The sequence below is a fragment of the Epinephelus fuscoguttatus genome, linkage group LG3, assembly GCF_011397635.1.
Source record: "Epinephelus fuscoguttatus linkage group LG3, E.fuscoguttatus.final_Chr_v1".
NCBI lineage: Eukaryota > Metazoa > Chordata > Actinopteri > Perciformes > Serranidae > Epinephelus > Epinephelus fuscoguttatus.
In genome coordinates this window covers 9,324,048-9,344,112 of record NC_064754.1, presented here as the reverse complement: position 1 = coordinate 9,344,112, position 20,065 = coordinate 9,324,048, and the positions used below count along the sequence as shown (strand labels likewise).

Sequence of the window (20,065 nt, the reverse complement as noted above, 5' to 3'; positions counted from 1 at the left end):
CACCTGAAGTAGGTACGAGTAGGCCTGTGTCATAAGTGTACTCAGTACTTGAATAGCCTTTTAAAGTTACTATAATTTCTAATGGCAATTTGTCTTAATTATGATCAACATGGAATAACAGAAACAGTATTTGAATGAATGAATGAATGAATGAATAGTTTATTTCAGTTACAATATACAATACTTAAATTGTGTGCAATCAACTGACAAAACATTTACATACATATTTGCACTACACATTTTCTCACAACAAAATTTAACAAGCTTTTTCAAATTAAAAGTATTCTAAATAACAGTAAATTCCAATGAGTAGCTTTCCATAGCACTGAATCACTTTTGATAGTCACACATTTGATACAGACATATGGTGATATCTGCAGATCATGGCTTAGTATTGCACATTGTGAAAACACATTATGAAACACTTTTCTGTTTTGTAAAACTTGGTGTGTCTGTGTATATGAATGCATGCATGTTCCGAAATATAGGGGACAAATAGTGACTGTGGCTTTCAGATAAAGTTAGCACAGTGTCAGTCAGTCTATAAACAACCAATAAATCCAATTAATGATTAAAGGATTGGCCTACATAAAGTGATTGAAATCTTGACAAATGAGCTGAATGGAAATCTAACTGAGACAATCAGAAGGTTGAAAGCTCCCCCGTAAATCAGTTCGGCTGATGTGTGATTTTACTTTAATCAACTAATTTACCATATGTCCATCATTTTGGTGTTTTTAATTTTGTTTGTTTGTTTTTAAGTCACCACATGATAAGCAATTACAGCCATCCTAATCATTGTCCAATAAGTCTCTGAATCATAGTTCCACCAAATTCCCATGTTCAGAGGCAGAAAGTTGAGCAGCTGGACAACTGATTATTTATTCATTTATTTATTTGGCAATGTTTTGAGAAAAGTTTACAGTACAGTAGCTTTAATCTCTGCAGAATTAAAACATCACAGTAAAATACATGATACAATAATAAGAATAAATTGATATTTGAAGGGGAGGGAGGAAGCAAAGAGGCCTGTACAAAACCATCTACTGTCGGCCTATATAAAAACAAAAAAATATGCCATTCAATAATGTAATTACACACATTATTATCAGACAAACAAGACACAACAAACAAGAATAAGTAAAAACATGTAAAATATAACAAGAAAATGATTTAATTGCAACATGAAAATTGTTAGGCTATAATACAAACTGAGTGGATTTGTTGCCTAATGATGGCAGCAGTATGCAACAACTCACTCCTTGGTTCACAGGAGGTTAACAAGAGCGTGTGACATACAGCTTTATAAACACGCAGTCGGCCTTTGTGAACGGATGTGTGAATCAGATTAGAATCTTGCATCCAACCCCAAGTGGTTGCTAAGGCAGGCAGCAGTAGATATAATAAAGGACAAGGATAACCTTTTTGTGACCTCCGGGTTCGGCTGCACAACATACTGAGCTTACAGGTGCCTTTGCAGACAGACGTTTTATCTGCACTCCTGCGAAGTAACCCTTACGGATTTCTGAAATCCAAGCTGATATTACACAGTGTGCTCCCGGTGCTCTGCTGGCTCTTTCGGTGCTGCAGGATTCATGGTCTTCAATGTGATTCTCTCATACAGTGAGTCCGCCTGAAGTGAGAGAAAACATATGACAGCGCAGGGGGAACACACATGGACACACAACAGTTATTTCTAGGTCTCAGGTTTTGGACTCACCCGTCCAGTTCGTGCTTTGTCACTTTGTTCAGTGGCGGAGCTCAGAGTTTTCCTCCTCCTGGATTTTATTAGACATATTGAGCACATTATTAAGGCTAAAAAGGGACATATTAAGGCCAACAAGAAGATTTTGAATTCAGGGAATTAGAGTGCAAAATCGAAATTTTTAAGTCTTTTACCTCATCACCATGTGGAAGAGCAATACAGCCGGCAGGATCAATGATAGAATAGTCAGCTTTACTGCGTTCAATACCACTATTGATGTCAGAGCTGGAGAAAGATTGATGCAAGATGTGAGTTACCAGTGCAACATATTTCAAAAAAGTAAGAGACAGAGTTGTATTTTGTAGCTTTTGGCCATAAATGATAATCTGTGTCCGCCTGCTTTTACTCGGTCTCCCTCTACCAAATGTAAAAGAAGTGTCCTTGGAGGGTGAGTAAAGTTACACCACCTTACTCTTCTGATATTGACCTTTGAGTACAGGGGAGCACAGTTATGTTGATATACATTTCATCAAAGTCAGATTGAGCGGGTGATTGATGTATCCTGCTGCAGAGTACAGTTCAAATAAACACAAGAAGTTTGTGCTCTAGAGAAAGGATCAGCACTCAGTGAATAACCTCCTAAGCCCTATGATAAGCTATTATGGCAAGGCTTAACTATACAGACCAGTGAGCAGTGATAACTAACATGTCTTTGGGGTCATCAGGTGGGAACCTCCTTTCACTAGTGTTTCGTCTAGTTGGTCCCACAACACCTCCAGGAGGCTAGACAGTGATCTCTGACATCCCAGAGACACTCCCGTAATGCCAGGTCTCACTGCTCCCTGCACCAACCCAACAACCTCCTTTACCTTACATTACACATGGCTTTCTCAACCCAAACAGCACTGCCACCTTCAACAAACCCAGGCTCTGTACATGCGAGCTCCAGGTAGAGACAGTGCTGATACTACCTTTCCTAGCACATTCACCATACTCTATTTCACACGCTACATAGCATCACTCCAATATAAGCTAAAGTTAAAGGAGATAGATAAACTCATAGGATCAGAAAGCACACTCACCTTGCAACATGGTCTCAAACAAAATTCAAATAGGTCACTCCCACACTTAAATAACCTTCCTCTTGCTGGAAAAATCAAGGCATTTTGCTTCAACTGTAGAAGTGCCTCAAAGCCAATTTAAGATTTAAAGCCATACTCACGTTCGACAGTGAGAGTCTCCACAGGTGAGCTGATGTTTTGGGGGCTTTCGATGGCACATGAGTAGTTTCCTTCATGCTGACTGTTCACTGAGTTCAGAACCAGGTGTTTGTTTTGGTTCTCTGTCAGGGTCAGAAGTCGACTGTTAAAGAACCACATGTAGGTTGTGTTGTCAGGCAGAGGACAGCTGGTGCTGCAGGTCAGTGTGACTCTCTGGCCCTCTGTCATCACTGCAGAAGGAGCCATTGTCACTTTCAGACCTGAAAAAGGGTTTGATAGATCAATTAACCAAAAAGACAAGTTGTTTAAGCTTCTGCACACCTATTGGATAAACTGGCTTGCAACCATCAAAATACCTGATACCAATTATTTCAGAGGACATATGAACCAGACCTAAATTGTCTTGTCTCAACATTAATCTGCTGACAGCTGCTATCAGATTCCCCATTGATCAAGAATAAATAAGATATATAGGTATTAAAGCTTCAGTATTACCTGTGACAACTAAAGTGACTCCAGGTAAATCAGACTGTGCCCATTCATGGTTGAGAGTAAAGGTGTATTCTGCTGAGTCATTCTTCTTCAGGTTGTTGATTCTCAGCGTGTGGTAGTTGTTCAAACTGGCAGGAAACTCCACACGGTCTGCATCCTTAGTCAGAGGTTCAGCATCCTCCTCATCACGTCTTTTCACTTTATGCCATTGGCCTTTATTATGGCGTTGCGATCTGGGCCGCCAGTATTTACTTATAAGGTTCACTGAAGAATCTTCCAGAGCACAGAGTCTCCTGCTGGCATAATTCACAATCCAGTGATCTTTCATAAGACCTGAAATAAAGAGGAAAGACTTTTAGTAACAGCTTAAATTTACCCTGAAAAATATTCAGCGTCTAGGGTTTTAACCAGCCTTAAATTTTCTTTATACCAATCCTGTGCTACAGTATTTATATTTAGATTTTTTTTCAGGATAGGCTTTTGTTTGGCCCAAAACAGACTGGGAGTAATACACATTTGAGGCTGAAAAACCAGAACTTCTTGCAGGAATATCCGTAAATGACAAAGAACGTAACAGCCCTGACTCTGAAACAGTGAGTGGGATTTCAAGGTGACATAAGGAAAGGTGCTAAGAGGGCAGAGAATCTCTGCTTGAATTGTGTTGAAAACTAAGCGAGAGGAAAGCAAGAGACTGAAAGATAACTTAAAGTAAAAGATAATGGGATATTTGATCAATAATACTCGAAAGAATTTATGTGTCTTATTGCCTGACTGTAAGCTGGTTCATACTCACAGAATCGATCAGAGTGCAGACCTTCATGGCCTTTCACAGCACAGGAGAAGGCTCCAGAAGAAAGGTTCATAAATGTAATGTGTTGACTCTCACAGTGACTGTACAAGTCTTTTTTCCAGTACCACCTAAAGGCGGTTTGAGGGTCGGCCATCGGACAGCTGGTGGTACAGGTCAGTGTGATAGAGTTCTTCCCAAGAGTCTCTTGAATATGTATTTCTGTTGGGAGATGATAAAGACATGTTTCATCAGTCACTGTGGGGAGAGAGATGTGTTTCTATGTTTGTAAATATTCGTGGAAACTTAACCTCCGGGAAATATGATGGAGCAGGGCTGGTCCACTGATGTCTGCTTATAAGAACACATTTTCCCCTTAGCGTAGGTCACACTAAAGCAGGTCGATGTGACAGAATCTGGAGAAAAAAAATGACATTCAGTATTGTGATTGGTGAACTTAATGATATTAAATTTATCCACCTCCAGCTGAATGTTTCAGTTTTTCTTGTCACATTAGGGCCCACGAAGGCAGACTGTTGCATCGACCCATGTCACCTGAGTCTCGGTGAAAGAGTTGCCCTGAACACACCACAAAGACTACAGCCAATGGCCAACGAGCACATACATTTTGTAACTGCATGGGAGGAAATAACTCACCGGACTAGCAGGCAGTGGTAGTCTGTAAAAAAGGGAAACTGGAACATCGACAGAACGCTACTTAGTCAGTTAGCCCCATAGATTTATAATAATAACTAGATACCGGACCCCAAGATGGCGCCTATTCAGTCCTGCCTCCAGTTTCTGCTTGGCTCACTGACTTTACATTGTGATGATGTCACAGATGTTTAAATTGCTTTTCTTGGCTCAAAGAAAGTTTTACAAATATCAAACCTCCATGGAGTCATGACTGACTATTTTTTTTTTTTTTTGCAGTCCAAGGTGTCCTGTCAACAGTTTTACATACACTTATTTTACAACGGTGGTCTACGGGGAAAATGCTTTTTGGGCCATAGAGGTTGCCACAGGGAAAAATTGAAAACAAGACTGAGCAGCATTCCTGGGGGCCTGGTTAGCACATTAACAACACAACCGGATGTTGAAAGAACAAACGAGTTTTACCATGCACTAGCAACCAATTACAAAAACAATTACGAAAAGTTTCTGTGAAGGAGCTCAATAGCTAAAGACATAATCTTACAAAATATAACCAGTTTATTTTAATCTCATGCCCGCTTGACTATAGCTGTTTGTTTACTTTCCTCACTTCTGTTTCTCTCTCTCAGATTGTTGGGCCATTCTAGTTTTGGTGTTGTGTCCCACATCACTGGTTCTTGGCAGCCCTTGTCAGCCTTTTTTTCCAGCTGATTCAGCAAGTTGAATCAGCGTCGGGCACGGCAGAGCCTGTCGGTGAATGAATTCCCTCTGAGTGGTAGTTCAGCGTAGTGTACGAGAAGAGAAACACAAGTGAGGAAAGTAAACAAACAGCTAAAGCCAAGAGGGCATGAGATCAAAACAAACTGGTTATATTAGGTAAGATGTTTTTTTTTGGCCATTGAGTTTTTTAGCAAAAATGGATCATAATTATTTGTGTTATTGTTTGCTAACGCACAGTGAATATGCTTTGTTCTTTCAACATCCAGTTGCATTTTAATGTGGTAAGTGGCTATTTGGCTTACTAGCATCCTGAATCCCACCTGTCAGTCTTTCGGTTTCCCTAGTACAAACTACTGTCGCTAGCTGATAATGCAAGTTGGTGTGTCTGGGCCTTTAAGCCAGAGGTTTTGGACTCACCCACTGAAACTTCAGGAGCTCTGAGATGCTCGTAGCCTTTGATAGCACAGGAGTATGTGACTGCTTCCTCACCGCTGACCAGCTCTCGGTACCAGGGAGACCAGTCCTCATAGAGAAGCTCTCCGTTTTTGTACCAGATGTAGACTGTAGGGTTTTCAGTCAGAGGACAGCTGGTGTTGCATATCAGTGTTACTGTCTGTCCCTCTGGAGCAGGAATCACCTGTACCTGCAGGTCTGAGATGATGGTAAATAAGATAAGAATCCATAAACTGATGTCTGTCTTTAAGTGATAAAAAAATGGCAGCCACTGTACCTGTAACACGGAGCTCAGTTTTGTTTCCCCAGCAGAGCTCTGGGTCGTCTCTGCAGCAGTAAAGATTTTCATCACTCTCTTTTAGATCTTTGATTGTTAGAGTGAAATTGCTCTCTTCAGACGTGTTGTACATTACACGGTTTCCATCTGCAGGGACCTCATTCAGGACATTCTTGGAGGCATTTTTGTACACAGTGTACCACTGCATGCTCACAGTGGGACGTTCAGCTGAGCAGGGCAGATCCACTGACGAACCCTTTAATGCACAGATTCTGTTTGCCCGTCCAGAAACCCCTTTAACAGAAGATTTTATCAGCAAACATCTGGATCGATTTTTGCATGTTTACTAATTGTGACAATATAATATGCTGTAATTCAAGGGAATTTTCAGAGCTCATTCCAGTTGTTTTTATGGGGTGTGTGCATTTTAGGCATATTTGAAAATATATATTATAATTAGAGTAGTTCTCTCAGTCATCTGACCATTATATTTTAAAGCTTTTGTGGCAAGTGATTCTAAACTTTTGAGCAGTTATGTACACGGCCGGGGCAAAGTGCCAAATTCTGGGCCCTATACATGAGCAGTCTCCATGGGTCCCCTGCACTTCTTCTCTTGATCCATGTCTCTCTCACGCACCTTCATTCATTCATTCATTCATTCATTCATTCATCTTCTAACCGCTTCATCCTCTTGAGGGTCGCGGGGGGGCTGGAGCCTATCCCAGCTGACACTGGGTGAGAGGCAGGGTACACCCTGGACAGGTCGCCAGACTATCGCAGGGCTGACACATAGAGACAAACAACCATTCACGCTCACATTCACACCTATGGACAATTTAGAGTTACCAATTAACCTAGTCCCCAATCTGCATGTCTTTGGACTGTGGGAGGAAGCCGGAGTGCCCGGAGAGAACCCACGCTGACACGGGGAGAACATGCAAACTCCACACAGAAGGGCTCCCACGGGATTATTATTATAATTAAATTATCTGTTCATTTTCTTTTTTTTTAATATTATTTTTTGGGATCCTGATTTTCCTTTCTTGGGGAAAGACATGACAGTGTAATTTGGTGCTCCAGCAGCACGAGCAGTCACTCACTCGACTTTAGTTGTGTTTAGAGTCAAATCCATGTGCAGAGGTGGACAAAACCATTTTGTGCTTTTAAAGGGTCTCAAAGAGCATCCACAATTTTGTACACAAAGTTCAGTCTTTTAACCAATTTAGTAAGCCCATTTTAATTTAGCTATGGCACTAATTAGCCTACTATAAAAAAGAAAACTGCAGACAAAACCAGACTTTTTATTCCAGGCTTTTTGAGGGTCCCCCTCCTATTGGGTCCATGGGTAATCAGTCTCCCCCCCCCCCACTACTATGCAGTACACCACTGGTTATGTAAATTTCCATAAAATGTGTTCAATTCTTTTAAATTTTTGTCTTTCAAAAAATATGGTTAATTTCTCCTTTTTTCACAGATTACAGAGAATAATCACTCATAAAATTGTTCATATCATGTTCATAGTATAGCATCATGTCAGAGGGGATGAACAGTCATACCTGAGATGCACAGGATGAAACCCAGAAACACACATCCACCTTCTGCCAGCAACATGGCTGCTGCAGTCCTTCAGTTTCTGATCATAGAATTGATTGCATAACAGTATTTGTATCTGGTCTTATACAACAGCCAAATTATGACCACAGTTAAAACATTAAAAATGTAACTCACCCGTCCAAACTGAAGGCAGTCTTTTGACAAAAGTGAAGGCTGAGGACAACAGAGCGTGGAGCACAAACAGCACGCAGCTCTGACATGAAAATATCTCTTCCTTTATCTGTGATTAATTTATTCTGAAGTGTCAGTGTTTTTACATCGAAAAAGTTGATTCTATCAAATGTCATAGCTTTATCTCTTCACACATCACTGAGAGTGAAACATTTTCCAACCATGTGAAGCTGAGTGTTATCTGTGGTTTGTTTGAGGGTCAGAGAAAAAAAGAGGACGAAGCTGTGAATGTAACCTTACTGATCGTTCAATGCACGTATGATCATTAAGCCACTGTTTGCTCATATTAATGTATTGCAGCATTATCCCAGTGATTTATTAAATGGAGCAATCAACGATGAAATAACAGGAATATTTGTAAAAATTTTTAAATTTTTTAATCCAAATTAGAAATTCTTTATAGTCAGACATTCCCAACAGAAAACAATCTAATTCTTCAGGAAGCAAAACGACGTTAATCACGCAAAAAGACTGTTATTAAATAAGCGGTCACAAGATATAACCATGGTCAAGAACATACATTCAAAATAAATACAAGTTTAGAAAAACGTGAGACATGTAATGACAATAAAAGTTCAAAATGTGAAATTTAAACAAACTATGAAGAAAGACAACCATTTAACTCTTTAATAGAAATTGTTTAGACGCATTTTAAACAAGACAGGTTAGCTGATTAATTATCAATGAGAAAGTGCCAGAGAAGCAAGTCAAGCACAAACAGAAATGGAAAAGATGATAAAAACATTTTTTAAAACTGTTCCAGACCCCTCTATATATTTGGACTATATGATCTGAATGCATTTCGAAGGAAAGTCCCTCTTAATTAATCTCTAGTACATCTCCACAGGCCCAACTGCCAAATACAGACAAATTTAACTTCCTTGCAACTGTTTGCAGTTGCTCCATATTCATTTACATATCACATATCAGCAACATAAGCTAAATACACCAGCCTTATCACCCTCACTGTGGTTAGAACCCATGATGCTTTGCAGAGACACAAACAGACATGATGATATGGGACAAAGTTATGCTGTTGTTTTTTCTTCACGTTGTCACCCACCTACCTGTCGTGCTGTCACGTAGCAAAAGAAAAAGTCAAAACATCTGTATCCAGTTTTATGCTTTTCCCCTGAACGTTACAATGTAAAACACATTTGTTTGTAAGTAGCACGCCCTGAGTACGCATGTGTTCATTTGAGCTTGACTTGAGCAGAGCTCAAACACACACGTGTGCCCAGGGACGCTACTTTGCAGCGCATGAGACAGTTTGTACTGACATATTAAATTGTAACGTTTTACCAACTTCATTGTAACACGGTGAAAAACTGATATACAAATGCTCATTTTACAGGTGAGGTATTCCTTTAAAATAAACAAATCTGGTCATCTCTAAGGGTTAACCCTCAAAGATGATTTTCACATTTAAAGCTTATTTCAACAGTGGACTCATCTCCTAAGTCCCCATTATAACCACTAGAGGGAGCCAGTGATCACAGACTGAATGGGCTCAATCTTATTAGAACTACACAGTTTCATACCAGAATAAGAGAAAAATACAATACAGTGCAAGACAGTTAACTGATCTAGATCCACTTCTGTTTTTTGGCTCTCACATAGTTATATTGTGACTTTTACTTTAACGATTGCAAGATCACATTCAGATTTATCAAGGACAGAGTCGGTGCATGCCCACATTGTGTGCTTGAATTTACGTCTGTTGGTAACTTTCAGCTCAGTAACAGTAATTTGTAATTGAAGGTCTTCACATACTGGCTTTAGAAAAATTGTTTTTGGTCACACTGGTGACATGGCTCTAGGGATGGCAGTGTCCGGTCCACAGTGAAATATCTTAAAAACCTTTGGATGGATTACCATAAAATTTATAGTGCAAACATTCATAGTTCTCATAAAATTTATCCAGTGATTTTGGTGATCTCCCAACCTTCATCTATTGTCAATACAGGAAAATGTGTTTGCAGCTATCAAAAGGAAAATGATAAATACATACAGTCCCTCCTCACAAGATGAACTGTAAAAACTAAAGTGATTTATCGGAAAACTTGGCTAAAATCAGCTTTTTGTGATCTCGATATTTCGCTGTACCGCATAGGCATATACTGCATCAGCTCTGAGCTTAAAATGTGACTCTGGAACAAAAGCATGCACAGACACCTTGACCACCAGAGGGAGATGCTATGCAGTCACTTCCTGCTGCTCAGTTGGTCTCTTCTTGCTGCAGTCCCAGGATTTATGGCCATGAGTGAGATGTTGATATACTGCAAGTCCATCTGCAGGACAAAGAGGACAGCAGAAGATGACAGAAGAACACACACACACACACACACACACACACACACACAGAGAACTGTGCACTGCTATACTTTTGAGGACAGTCGTAAAAATGTATTCCCCAGCTCCTCACCACAACCTTAAAGCAAAACTTTGCCGATTTCCAACAGAGACACAGAGCTGGTTGAAAATTGGCTCAGTTTCCCTCACCTTAACTCCAACCCTTAGCCTTACCCTAAATAGTGAGTCCCGGTGCATTATAAATATTCTTTTGGTGAGATATCTCTCTCCTACGAAACTCAATTCTAACCTGATCCTTAAAACCAAGTCTGAACCATAGACTGTATGTAAGAAGTGGATGTAGCCACTGTGACATGATGGCACCCATGAGTACTACCATTTTGAAGGCTTGAGTTTGGCACTTTAGTTGTTGCCATCTTGACGTTGCGGAGCTGGAAGGGTGGAGCTGTGGAGCAGTGAGAGGTCTGCCGGAGCAGTGACTTGTCAATTACAAGATAGCCATACCCTGAAGCCTCCCATGCTTTATTATCTATTTTACTCTAACTGGGACCATAATTTACCAAATGAGCATCATGCTGTATTGAAGGAGGCTTTATTTGGCTCACAGGATAGACTGTGGGTATCAAGCCAGTCATTGGTTGTCTATCTCAGGCAGTAAGCGTTTTCAAAATCCCTGTCGCTAGTGTAACTAGACTGCCATAGGCAGACCCATCTCCACATTTTGCTTTAGTGCTGTTCGTGAAACAACAACAGCTTCTGCGCTCACAAGCTACATGTTAAAATGTCTTTTAATGTTTTGTGTGTCACATTCTTTTGTAGGGATTTATTCATTTTAATGCCGGCCCATGCCACTCCACCAAAAGAAGCTCTGCCCGACAATATTTTGCAAGGGCACTGTTGCTGCATTCTGGGCTTAGCCCCGCCTGTGACGATTGTGACTGGTTTAAAGAAATACAAACAACTGAGATTTTTTTTTTTATCCTTCGTGGTTCAGCCAGACCTTTCTCCAGTACTGGCACAGGTAAGCCTGGCTACTATTTTCACATATACTTAGGGTCCGTCCCAATACTCACACTTCCCCTCAAAATTGGCCCTAGCCCTTGTTTTTGCACGTTCTCATGAAGGGCTAGGGTGTCCCAAACTTTAGGGAAGTGCTTTTCAGCCCTTAAAATCCCCACTTAATTTGAAGGGCCGTGCAATGCACACTTACGAACCCATCTCAACTGAGGGGAAGATTGAATTTCCCAGAATGCATTGCGAAACTATCCAGCCAGGGGAGTTTTGCAGGAAGATGGCAGCCACCATGAGAAAGCCATCGCACAATTTAAGTACTATTTTCGCAAATAAGCATGCAAAAATTCCAAAATATGTCAAAATGTGTTATGTTATGTAAGCCTACGTTGACGATACGTGCGACGTAGGTGAACACGTCTGTTATGCTAATTTGCATGAAGTGGCGTCTCAATTCGTAGGTGAAATTCCCTACCCCTCAACACTACCCCTTTGTCGCTGAGGGGAATCTATTTGGCGAGTGCACTGCAAACCGGGGTCATCCCTATGTTTCCCGGGTTCTGTGTTCCCCGCTTACCACCCAAAAAGGTTCTATGTTTCCCGCTTACTAAAAAAAAGGTTCTATGCTCCCCGCTTATCCAAAAAACCTGGGAAACATAGAACCTTTTTTGCAGGGTTAAGTGTGGAACATAGAACTCGGGAAATATAGAGCCTGGGAAACATAGATACACTCCCCTTGAAACCAAGGGGTAAGGTTAAGGGAAGAGAATTGGGATTGGCCCTTAATTGTACATCTCTTTGCACCCTCCTGTTGGTCATTAGAAGGAATGCAGGTTTAGGCACTCCATCGTTAGCCTCACTTTTCAGATTGGAGGACACGTCTACTTCTTTTATACAGTCTATGGTCTGAACAATTACACGTGCCTTTGGAGATCTAATCGAAGGCAAGAACCAGCCAAAATGTCCTCACTGTCCAAAAATGTGCTCACTCTTGAGGTCTAAAACTCAAATTTGGATATTACAAAGATAGCTGTTAAAGCATTCACACACATACACACTACTCACCTGTCCAGTCTGTATTGTGTCAGGTTCAGCAAAGGCGGCCAGAATTTTCTTCTTCCTGGATGTTATTGATCAGATTATGCAAATGACTAATGTTCGAAACAAAGCCACAATGACTCAGTGAGAAAGCACCAAATATAGGAAGTAAAAGTACAGAAATTAAAATAGCTAATTCTAGTCGATGTCATTTACCTCATCCACAGGTAGAAGAGAAATGCCAGTAACACAACATTCAGTCTTACTATGTTAACTATTGCCACTGATTTAAAAAGAAGACACAGGACGGCCCCTATCATTCATGTCCCTATAGTGTAAGTCCCCAAACAGAGGGAAACACAAACTTTTACCTCTCAGATTTTGTCTCACCTGTCACCATGTTATTGGTCAGACAATTCAAATAACTACTGTTAAAAACAAAGTCACCAAGAAGATGTTGTTTATTAAAGGTAAAGCTAAAAGCAGTCTTTTACCTCACCCACAGGTGGAGGAGAAGCAGAGGAATTGGGATCAGTAACACAACCGTCAGTCGTACTGTATTAATTATTGCCACTGACTTCCCTCGAGCTGCAGAGAGACAGAGACAGAGACAGAGATGAGACAGTTCTCACAGGTTGGAGTAAAAACAAAGCTCCTAATGTCTACAAACTTTTCACTTACAATGTAAAGGCGTCCCCACCTTGAACAGTGAGAGTCTCTTCAGGGGATGTGATGTCTCTCTGGGTTTTGATACCACAGGAGTAGTTTCCTGCATGCTGACTGCTGGCTGGGTCTAGCACCAGGTGTTTGGTTTGGGTCTCTGTCAGTGTCAGAGGTCGACTGTTGAGGAACCAAATGTAGTTTGTGTTGTCAGTGAGAGGACAGCTGGTACTGCAGGTCAGTGTGATCCTCTGGCCTTCTGTCACCACTGCAGAAGGAGTGAACTTCACTTTCAGGTCTGAAAGATGAAGAAGACACATGTCGGAAACTTTTGTGTGCATATTGGATAAATTCATAAAAAGGGGGATATACTGGCAAAACTGGAACATAATTTATTAAGTATATTGTCTTAAGAATTGTTGTGTTTTCATAGTCGTTTCAGAGTCGTTTATATCTACATAGAGAGCAAGTCTTCGTTCATGAAGTCCGCAATGCTGCACCGCCATGTTTCTACAGTAGCCCAGGTTGGACAAACGAAAAACTGGCTCACGATTTTTACAAGCCCATCTGCAGCAAGCAGCCCCTCTGTGATGACATTTTTTAATAGGAAACTGCTTCAAATCATTGAGTCTGTTTGTTTTAGAGAGGATGAGACCTCTGTGGATAATTTGGCTCCTGCTGAAAACCTTCTGAATGTCTGGATCTTAAGATATCACAGGAAAAAGGTGAGCACACAATAGCATGTGGTGGACAAACCGCCCATCTCTGACATGCTAAACAGTGTCGGAGAAACACTGATTTGTTACATGAAACTGCTTTATTCAGTGTTCTTACCGGGTCTGTTTGTCTTGAAAAAGAAGAGACCTCTGGTGATAATTCGGTTCCTGGTAAAAACCTCCTGAACAATGAACACTGAAGGAACTCTAAGCAGGAGTAGTTTTAGCTGGTTGCAATCTGCACACACATTATGACACACATTATACTCTTAACCATTAAAGGAACAAAAAAACGACCTTGCATTGTTTAGGAGGTTTTTGTCGGGAGCTGAATTATCCGACGAGGTCTCCTGCTGGACACCTGGGGTTGCTAAAACAATTTGTAGGATCCATACAAAAACTGCATGTACAGAGAAAAACAAAAAATGGCGTGCACCAAAAAAATATTCAAGAATTTCTAATATCAGGCCTCCACCTCACCATCTGCATCACCAATTTCCCATCTCCAAAATGCTGGTAAGCATGGATCAAAGTTTCTCCCATCAAGCCTGTTTTTATAGAAAGCAGTTCACGTTTAAAAAACAGTGGTCTGACAGAGGGGCTGCTAACTATGGTGGCTGACACAAAAACCATTATGGCCTGTTCTAGAGCCAGTGTTTGGTTTGTCCATTTTGGGCTACTGTAGAAACATGGTGGTGTAACCAGGCAACTCAAACAATTCTTATTCTCAGGTTATTATACACTAAAGAAAACATACTTATCTTGCTATATAATGACAAAAACTCTGTGTGTGTGTGTGTTCCACGTTTTTCTCCTCACTGACTTGGTCAATCCATGTGAAATTTGGCACAGTGGTAGAGGGTCATGGGAGGATGTGAATGAAGCAATATTACATCAATTGGCCAAAGGGGGGTGCTATAGCAACTGATTGAAATTGCAAACTTTGAATGGGCATATCTCATGCCCCGTATGTCGTAGAGACATGAAACTTTGCACAGAGATGCTTCTCCTCATGAGGAACAAATCTGCCTCAAGAACCCATAACTTCCGGTTATATAGATTTTCCGCCATTTTGAATTTTTTTAAAAACACTTCAAATCGATCTCTTCCTAGGAAGTTTGAGCGATCTGCATGAAACTTGGTGAACATAATCTAGGGACCAATATCTAAAGTTCCCTCTTGGCAAAAGTTGGAAAACTTACTAAAACTGAGCTTCTATAAGGCAATGAATATTGCGGAGGGCGTGGCTCATCACATAAAGGTGTATAACATCTCAAGGGTTTCACCCATCACCACGCAACTTTGTAGGCATATGACCACACATAATCTGAGGGGACCCCTCCATTATTGACCCCATCAAACAAGATGGGGGTACTAGAGAGCTAATTTCTCATCTAGTCCTAACCGCCATATCGATTTTTACTAAACTTGGTAGATATGCAGAACAGGACGCCTCAAGGTGACTGGAGAAATTTGACACACACACACCATGTGAAACTGTACGTGGGCAACTGTGCACTTAGTGGGTATGGACCAGTTATATTATTTTCCATGTCTGCCAATATATCCCCTTAAATCCCACATTGGACCTTTAAGTATGAATGCAGTATTGTATGCATTAAGTTACCTGTGACAATCAGTGTAACTACAGAGAGACCTGTCTGTTTCCATCTTCCTTCATTTGTTATGAGTCTGAATATGTATTCTGCTGAGTCATTTCTCTTCAGGTTTTTAATTCTCAGGATGTGGTGGTTCTTTTTGTTCTCATGATACTCCACACGACCTGCAGCCTCAGTCAGTCTCTCTGCAGCTTTCTTGCCCGTTCTCTTTATTTTATACCACAATTTAGCCTTGGGCTGCTGGTTGTCAGGATACGAGTATTCACTTGTAATGTTCACTGAAGAACCTTCCAGAGCACAAATCCTCCTGCTGTCATAATTCACACTCCAGCAGTTCTTATCCTTAACACCTGAAAAAAAGTACAATTTTACTGTAGCTGAAGATACTGACTTTATTATGCATGAATGTTTCAGATGTACCAGCTTCAAACTGTAAATTCAAGTTTAGTCTTCTGTCAGTGTGAGCCAAGCAATCCTCAAATTCATGACTTGAGCCTGACACAAGTAAAGCCATGTGACATGCGCCCCAGACCTCTGCAGACTTGGATGCATATGCTTTCTTTATATATAGTGTTTGAGAGTGATACCCACTGTTACAGTAGCAGTGAAAACTGTAGGTCACACACACACAGACAACGAGGCCCAATATGAGGACTGGTTACAGACCATGAGCTGGTTCGTACTCACAGACTTCAGCAGAGCGCAGGTCCTCGTGGCCCTTTACAGCACAGGAGAAGCTTTCAACAGCATGTCTGTTCTTGTAGCCTTTATAGGCAGTATGACGGGCAGTCACAGGGCAGCTGGTGTGACAGGTCAGTGTGACATGGCTCCCTGCAGGTGTCCTCTGAACATGGACTTCTGTTTGAAAATGATATATGCACTGACAGAATGTGTAGAACTTGTGCTGGTTGATAACTCAACATTTTTGTTTATCGACTTAAAGTAGGATTGTACCGTGATGAAATGATCACATCAAGTTTTTATCCAACAAATTCCTGTTTTCCAAAAGAATAACTTTAAGCAACATGTAGTTTAAATACCAGCTAAACTGGTGACTGAACATTTGATCTGACACATATAGATAACAGTAGATCACAGATCATTGCTTTCAAAATAAAATGATTATCAGATATAAAACCATGTTATGAACACCAGTGTGTACATATTCATTATTGTTTGGGACCTATGGGTATATTATGTCCCAAACAATAATGAAGCAAAAATGAAAGGAACAAGCAAAAAAAAAAAAAAAGTATACTGTATAAAACACATATATTTTGTTATGCTTGTTCCTTTCATTTTCATTGTATACATCTAAAGGGAACCACTCACTTTTTATCCACTGCTCATTATTATTATTATTATTATTATTATTATTATTTATTGCTGTTTCTTGTATTTTTTGTACTTTTTTCTGCATGCCTTGTTTTTTAAGTTTTTTAAATATTGAAATCTTTAATTTGACTCTTTACCCTTGACTGCTGTAACACTGGAATTTCTCAATTGTGGGATCAGTAAAGGTGTATCTTATCTTATCTTATCTTATCTTATCTTATCTTAAAACAAGTCATGTAAAAAGGCGGTGTAAAACACCTTTTCAGTCAGCATAAACTTGCGTCGTTATGTCACTGCTTCAAAAGTAATCAATTTAATGACTTACTATTGTTAATTTGTTATTTTTTCTTATCTATATTTGAGTTGTATAACTTGGAAAATGACCAAAATAAAATAAACTAGAAATTAAATTAAAATGTATGTGACTTTGTTCACATTTGCCATATTAAAAAATATTTATATCCATATTGTGATTGATTTTACTCACATCACTCTATTCAGAATGATATACTTTTTAAACACTCTGCAGTACATTATGCTTCATTCAATAAATATTTTCTGTTGCGGGGAAACTTCACCTCTGGGATATGTGATGGTGCAGGGCTCATCCACTGGTGAGTGTTTGTAAGAACACATTCTTCCTTTAGCATAAGTCACATTAAAGCAGGTCGATGTGACAGAATCTGGGGAGAAAAACAGCATTCGGTATTTTCAGTGGTGAAATTGGTCACAGTATTTCTAAAACGTTGTAAGGTTACAGTGAGATTAACTTCACATGCTTAAAATCTTGTGTTTGCTGACCCCTAGTGGTTTAACTTTTCACCCGCTGTAGAGATGAAGGCAAAATGTGTAGGGTTATAGTTAGATTACTGAATGGGCCTACTAGGCACAGGCCCAAGGGCCCAAAGTGTCAGAGGGGCCCCTAACACTCACTTGAAAATGTCATTCACCTTAACACATCCTGACCAGGAAGAGACACAAAAGAAGAGACACAAAAAAACCCCACAAAGGAACTGACTCAAAATGATTAAAAAAAGACATAAAATTTCCCCCAAATAACACAAATCAACCAAGAGGAGACAAGAACGACCACAAAGAAACACAAAACCACGGATTCATAACGACCATAAAGAGATGCAAAGGAACTGCAAAGAGACACAAATTATCTACAAAAATGGGCAAATCTACCACAAAGAGACACAAAACCACCACAAAGAGATGTAAAGGAACTGCAAAGAAACATGAAATATCTACAGAAATTGACAAAACTACCACAAAGAGAAACAAAAACACCACAAAGAGTTGTAAAGGAACTGCAAAGAGACATAAAATATCTACAAAAAAGGATAAAACTACCACAGAGATACAAAAATACCACAAAGAGATATGAAAGAACTGTAAAGAGACATAAAATATTAACAGAAAATGAATGAAACTATCACAAAGACGAACAACACCACAAAGAGATGCAAAGGAACTGCAAAGAGACATAAAATATCTAAAAAATTGGGCAAAACTACCACAAAACCATTGCAAGGTGACTCAAAATGATCAAAAAAAGACATAAAATTTCCCCCAAATAACACAAATCAACCACAAGGAGACCAGAATGACCCCAAAGAAGCACAAAACCACAAAAATGGGCAACACTACTACAAAGAGAGACAACAACACCATAAAGAGATGTAAAGGAACTGCAAAGAGACATAAAATATCTACAAGAATGGGCAAAACTAGCACAAAGAGACACGACAACCATAAGGAGACACAAAATCATTGCAAAGTGACTCAAAATGACCAAAAAAAGACATAAAATTTCCTCAAAAAGACACAAATCAACCACGAGGAGACAAGAACGACCACAAAGAAACACAAAACCACGGATTCATAATGACCATAAAGAGATGTAAAGGAACTGCAAAGAGACATAAAATATCTACAGAAATGGATAAAACTACCACAGAGTCACAAAAATACCACAAAGAGATGCAAACAAACTGCAAAGAAACATAAAATATGTCCAACAATAGGCAAAACTACCACAAAGAAACACAAAAAGACCACAAACTGATGCAAATTAACTGCAAAGACACAAACTATCTACAAAAATGGGCAAATCTACCACAAAGAGACACAAAACAACTATAAGGAGACAGAAAATCATTGCAAAGTGACTCAAAATGAACAAAAAAATTCCTCAAAAAGACACAAATAAAGCACATGGATACAAGAATGACCACAAAAAAACACAAAAAACCCCCACAAAGATTTATAACGACTAAAAAGAGATGCAAAAACACCACAAAGTCTGTGTCTTGTTCCTATTTAGGAGAGATGGTGGAGCCCATGCCTGTGCCCAGGGGCCCACTGTCTCAGACTTCAACACACTGTAACATCAGTGTCTTACATAGATGCAGCAAGGCACACTTGATGGCCAGTATGAACAGAAGGAATGATGACAGAGACCGATAACTTGTGCTGCCTACACATGGCATGTGAGCGTCGTATTAAGATAAACTTGAAAGAAAAATAACACTGTGTCCTTTAAGATTTATCTGAAAGTTGTAACTTAAGTAAGGTGACAGTTTTTCATAAACTTCTATAATCAGACAGCAGATTTTGTAACATGATAAGCTAAATAGTAATCGTTGTCACTCACCCACTGAGACTTCAGGAGCTCTGAGATGCTCGTAGCCTTTGATAGCACAGGAGTATGTGACTGCTTCCTCACTGCTGACCAGCTGGTGGTACCAGGGAGACCAGTCCTCATAGAGGAACTCTCTGTTCTTGTACCAGATGTAGACTGCAGGGTTTTCAGTCAGAGGACAGCTGGTGCTGCATATCAGTGTTACTGTCTGTCCCTCTGTGGTGGGAATCACCTTCACCTGCAGGTCTGAGATGATGATGTACAATATAAGAACTCATGCACTGATTATTGTTAAAGTAGTAAATGAATAAAGTATTGCCAACCACTGTACCTGCAACATGGAGCTCAACAGGACTTTGGTTGCAGTTTTCTGGTTTGCTGGTAGTTTCTTTGCAGCAGTAAACCTTTGCATCACTCTCCGTCAGATTTTTGATTTTTAGAGTAAAGTTACTCCCTGCAGACGTGTTGTACGTTACACCATCTGCAGAGAGCTCATTCTGAACATACTTGGAGCCATCCCAGTGTACAGTGGACCATGTCATGCTTGAAGTGGGACGTTCAGCTGAGCAGGGCAGATCCACTGATGTACCTTTTAAGGCACAGATGCTGTTTGCTCGCCCTTGAGCCCCTTTA

At 40.0% G+C, this 20,065-nt stretch overlaps 2 protein-coding genes across 2 annotated transcripts in view; both read right to left on the bottom strand.

The window, feature by feature from the left end:
• Positions 1–771: 771 nt before the first annotated feature.
• On the bottom strand, positions 772–8,134 carry LOC125885957 (uncharacterized). The gene is made up of 11 exons (XM_049571829.1): positions 8,037–8,134; positions 7,865–7,941; positions 6,309–6,602; positions 5,996–6,229; positions 4,516–4,620; positions 4,211–4,426; positions 3,421–3,750; positions 2,928–3,185; positions 1,900–1,990; positions 1,721–1,778; positions 772–1,633 (listed from the first exon to the last, which is right to left on the bottom strand). Exons 2-11 carry the CDS (start codon positions 7,917–7,919, stop codon positions 1,544–1,546), a joined length of 1,731 nt encoding a protein of 576 aa, XP_049427786.1. The 5' UTR covers positions 7,920–7,941; positions 8,037–8,134; the 3' UTR covers positions 772–1,543.
• Positions 8,135–8,866: 732 nt separating this feature from the next.
• The window catches only part of LOC125885958 (sialoadhesin-like), a 29,321-nt gene continuing 18,122 nt past the window's right edge, over positions 8,867–20,065 (bottom strand). The window contains exons 4-11 of the mRNA XM_049571830.1: positions 19,445–19,678; positions 17,364–17,468; positions 16,138–16,308; positions 15,459–15,800; positions 13,156–13,413; positions 12,950–13,043; positions 12,483–12,537; positions 8,867–10,384 (exon numbers count right to left, since the gene is read on the bottom strand). Of these exons, the coding sequence (XP_049427787.1) occupies positions 10,298–10,384; positions 12,483–12,537; positions 12,950–13,043; positions 13,156–13,413; positions 15,459–15,800; positions 16,138–16,308; positions 17,364–17,468; positions 19,445–19,678 (1,346 nt within the window). The 3' untranslated portion in view covers positions 8,867–10,297. The remainder of the gene's footprint in view (positions 10,385–12,482; positions 12,538–12,949; positions 13,044–13,155; positions 13,414–15,458; positions 15,801–16,137; positions 16,309–17,363; positions 17,469–19,444; positions 19,679–20,065) is intronic.